Source organism: Postia placenta, assembly GCF_002117355.1.
Source record: "Postia placenta MAD-698-R-SB12 unplaced genomic scaffold POSPLAscaffold_7, whole genome shotgun sequence".
Classification (NCBI taxonomy): Eukaryota; Fungi; Basidiomycota; class Agaricomycetes; order Polyporales; family Adustoporiaceae; genus Rhodonia; species Rhodonia placenta.
The window spans coordinates 1,214,077-1,218,754 of record NW_020169838.1 but is presented as its reverse complement, the minus strand read 5'-3'; the positions used below and the strand labels follow the sequence as shown (position 1 = coordinate 1,218,754).

General features: G+C 56.6%; 1 protein-coding gene across 1 annotated transcript; it reads right to left on the bottom strand.

Moving 5' to 3' along the window:
* Positions 1–3,491: 3,491 nt before the first annotated feature.
* Positions 3,492–4,677, bottom strand: POSPLADRAFT_1142475 (hypothetical protein; the record flags this gene model as incomplete). The annotated part of the gene is made up of 2 exons (XM_024485430.1): positions 3,492–3,569; positions 3,595–4,677. Coding segments are annotated over 2 exons (1,161 nt in total), but the record flags the coding sequence as incomplete, so codon positions are not given.
* Position 4,678: the final 1 nt, after the last annotated feature.

The following is a 4,678-nucleotide window of genomic DNA, read 5'->3' as shown; positions in this document are numbered from 1 at the left end:
GAATGGATTTGCGCGCGAAATACGGAATGACGCGGAAAGCTGCGATGGGTCGATCGAGGACTGTACCGTCGAGTTCGCACACGATGTACGCGCCGCCCTTGTTGCGCGAGACAACGATGAGGGGGCCTAGATATCGCGGGCGCATCTTGCGGTTGAGGGACTTCTCGATCTTCGTGTTGCGTATGAGCACTAGGGCTCCGCGCTTGAAGTCGAAATCCTGGATTGAGTGCTCGTGCTCTTTCTCGAAGCGAATTGCTGCAGTTCGACGTGCTTCGTAGACCTTCGAGTGGAGTTCGGTGACTTGCTCGACGCGTTTCTGAAGCGCAATGGCCCTACGGGCAATGAGATCGGTTGTCGAAAGAATCGAAGTTGGTGGCGGTTGCAGGTACGTAGCTTCGACGATGTCGAGAGGAATGAGCGGATGGGTGCCCGTAACAGCGAAATAGGGTGAGCAGCCCATACGTCGTCGAGTCGTAATGCGCTCGGACCAAAATACAAAATACGCAGCTTGGGACCATTTCTTCTCATCTCCGTCGGCTGTCTTAAACAAGGCTTGTCGCGTGCTGAAGTGCGGGCGTTCGACGAGACCGTTCGCCCTCGAATTGTACCCACTGATTCGAATATGATTGATGTGGTATTTCTTCGAAAGGTAATCGGCCGCCTTGATGAACGCCGTACCGTTGTCGGTGACGATCTCGCTGAGCGCGCCCCATCGACAGAGGATGTCTTCGAAGATCCAGTCGGCGAGGGCCTTTGCTGTCTCTTTTCGAAGCATTCGAAACTCGGGGTAAGTCGTGAGCGAGCATCTACCTTGGACCAAGTACTTGTATCCGCCCGAGGCCGGCATGTGCATTGTGTCGATGTGAATTTTCGCGAAGATGGGGGCTGGTACTGCGACGGTCGGAGGAATGAGGATTTGACGCACTTGTCGAGACTGGCAGATATGGCACGATCGAACGAACCAAGCGATGTCGGCGTAGTGGAACGGCCACCAGAATCGCTCATTGACGAAGGCTCGGGTTGCGTAGATTCCTCGATGCGCGGTGCGGTCGTGGCATTCTCGAAGTATTCGAAGGCAATCACCGGGCTTGACGACTAGCTTGTGTGCTCCGTGACTGTCCTTGCGCCAGAGGGTGTCGTTGTCGAGGAAGAATTGCATGCAGTACTTGATGAACCCTTCGTAAACGCTTTCGGAGATGTCGTCAGGCTTTGTTAACGTTCGATGAAATTCGAGCACGTCGTCGAGCTTCGCGTCGGCGAGTTGCGCTTGCTCCGATCGAGGCACTAGCTCGTAGCTATCCTCCTCCCTATTGAAATCTGAGCCGTCCTCGGCTCTGTCACTGGCGAAGATGGCAAGCGAAGGACCGGACGGGAGGAGCTGAATCTGGTGAACGAAAGAATGCATCTGGTCGATCCAATCGTCGAACTCTTCGTCGACCTCGTCTTCGATGACATCACCGGGTTGAGCTGTGCGCCGAGAGAGACCGTCGGGGCCGTGCATTGTACCGGGGACGTGGACTAGCGTGAAATGGAACGTGAGGATCGAGACAATCCACCGGTTGATACTCGCGCTTGGGGCTATGTCCGGATTCTTCAGCATACCCTTGATGTACCGAGCATCGACTTCGACGATGAGGTTCTGAACGCCGATCAGGTAGAGTCGCAGGGATCGTAGTGCGCGGAATAGGCCGTAAATCTCGAGCTTCGGCTGCGAAAACCTTCGTTCGCGATCGTTGAGCGTGATCGAGCCGAACCTGCTGTAGTAACGGACTCGCGTGTTGGCTTCGTCGCACTGGCAGAGGTGATATCCGACGGCGATGAACGACGTGTCGACTGCGAGAATGACGGGAGAGGGGGACTCATATTTGATGGCCCGGAGGGCGGGGGATGAGAGTAGCGCGTCCTTGAGGTCTTCCTGCGCCGCGATCTGCTCCGGACCGAACTCGAACTCGACGTCCTTCCTCGTGAGGCGTACGAGCACGTCGGCGCGGTGAGCGAAATTACGGATGAAGATTCGAACGACGCCGATGGTTCCGAGGAACGCTCGAACGTCGGATAGAGTAGCGCAGGGACCCCAGTTGCGTATCGCAGCGACGCGAGAGTCGTCGGGGAGGCGTCCTCGAGGAGTGCAGCGATGTCCTACCACCATGTATTCTCGAGCGATGAGGATGCTCTTGACTCCTGAAAAGGTACCTCCGGCGTAGCGCATTCGAGTGACTATGCGGTTCATGTTCTCGAAATGCTCCCATACAAAGCGTCGAATGCCAGGGTTCGAAGGGAGCCGCTCGTCGTCGTAGTCGGATTCGGGGCCCTTGACGGGAACATCGTCGACGTAGGGCACCGTAACGTGCGGAATCTCGGGCTGGAGGATGTAGGTGACGTCGTCGTGGAAGATCGGGACTGAGTTCGTCCAACCCATCGGGAGTGTTACCAGGCGCATGGCTCCGTAGGGTGTCTGGAACGTCGTTAGATCTCTCGAAGACTCGGCGATGAGTCGTTCGTCGTAGCCGACGTAGAGGTCGAGCATGCCGCCGCATGGTCTTCCTCCGAATTGTTCTGCGAGGTATTCGGGCGTCGGCGGTACACCGGAATGTTGGATTGTGACTGCATTGAGGGGCTTGAGGGAATGGACGAGTCGAAGAGATTTACCGTCCTTCTTGACGACACAGAACCACCGTGATCGATACGACGAGTTCGATGGCTCGTAGACTCCGGCGGCGATCTTTCGCTTGATCACCGCGCAGACTTCGTTGTAGATCCCGGGCGGGATGGGGATATTCTTCTGTACCCAGGGCGTGTGAGGAACGACGGGGAAATCGACGGGGGGGAAGTACTCGGGCTTGAAGCATCCGCGCTCGTCGTCGGTCCATGCGAAGGCTTCGTTGTGCAGGCACATGAAGTGGTGGAGGACTCGACGTTCTTCGGGAAGTAGGAAGTCGCCGTCGTGAAGCTTCTCGGTTGCTTCGAAGCGTTCGAGGGTGTACCGACCGGTAGGTTTGAACGGCGGGGGGTCGGTCGAAAGCTTAGGCATTGTGGATAGAGGGTCGCCCTTGATGTCGCGAAGTATTCGAAATTGTTCGGGGACGGCACCAAGGACGGGTCTGGTTTTGAGAGCGACAGGCTTGTATTTCTTCTTTGTCGCGGCGAGTATCTTGTGCGTTGAAGGGGTAGAAGTCGATGTCGTCGAAGGAAAGGGAAGAATTGAGTTGGAAAGCTGCGAAATGGACTTCGTCGGAACGGGAGCTGGCGGAGTCGAAGCGAACGGAGCTGAAAATAGAAGAGTCGAAGCCCACGTCGAAGCGTTCGACGGAGCGGCATTAGAAGCTATATTGTCCGAGGCGTAAAGAGACTGCAAATATGATGAAACGGAGGTGCATGCAGAGAGGTACAGCGACGAAACAGCGTTCGGAATCGAGGAATCAATAGGAGAGACGAAGGAAATACTCGGTTTTACCCCATCGTAGTCGATGACTAGCGCGGCTTCTCCTTGATCATGGGGAATCAATTCCTCGAAGCGAGAAAATGCGATTTGCGACACCCGAGAGGATGCTGCCGGCTTCGCGATCTTCCTCGCGCGTACGTCGGAATTGTGACGGTTTCGCCGGTGTTCGGACAGAGGATCGTAATGGTCTGGTTCTCGTCGGTGAAATTCTTGACGACACTCTGCGTGAGCACGTCGAAGGGTCGGCCGAGGAGGATGTCGTATGCTGCGTTTCGAATGACGTGAGCCTGAAGATACAATACGATCTCACCGATGCGGAAGGGAACATTTCGAATGAGTCCCAGCGACCGGTCCACCTCGCCGTTTGCCGATTGCATGTTCAGCTGGATTGTAGGATCGAAGAGGAGGTTGAGGCCCAGACAGACCTCTTCCGACATGGCGACGATCTGCGAACCTGGGTCGACGATGCATTCGATCTGCTCTTTGTTGTCGATCAAAGCGATGATCGAGCGAATCGCATTCGAATCGCGTGCGACGGTGAATTCTGCGGGGTGCTCGCCGTGAGGGATGTGCTTCAGATATGTTTCATAGGGGTCGGGGACAATTGTAGCACCTGGTTCCAACGTTGCGCCCGAACACGAGAGCTGGTTGACGGCCGTGACCTCGTCGGCGCCGATTTCTACGATGTGGGCCGACGCGACGGGTTCCGTTGAGACTCGCTTAGGGGTGACGGCGTCGCGGTACTTGTTTCGAACGTCGGGCGCGATTGACAGCAACTCTTCTGGGGTCAGCGTGACGAACGGCGACTTCATCGAACGCTGGAAGATTTCCTCGGCGAGCTTCGGCTGGATGACAGGGACGATGGTTTTGTACGCTGGTTCCTTGCCCTTGTCGTTCGAGGGCTTCGGCGGAGTTGCGAAGTTTCGAACGTTCGGTGGGGCGTAGGTTGCGTCGCGAGCGTTTGCGAAAGGGTGTACTGGTGGTGCTGGGGGAGCGGACGTAGTAATAGGATGAGACGTGGATTGCGTAGACGAGGAGGAAGACGGCGGGGGTGCTGCTGCTGGTATCGTTGTAGGCGGGGCCGTGCTTGTCGAAGTGCTCGAGGGCGCCGCCACTCCTTTCGATGTACCAGATCCCGAGGCTTCCGCGCTCTTCGGGACGGCTGGCGTCGTAGGCTTCTTCCGCTGTAGAATCTCGACGCCGTCAAAGACCTCCCTTCGCTTCCGAAGCTGAAGG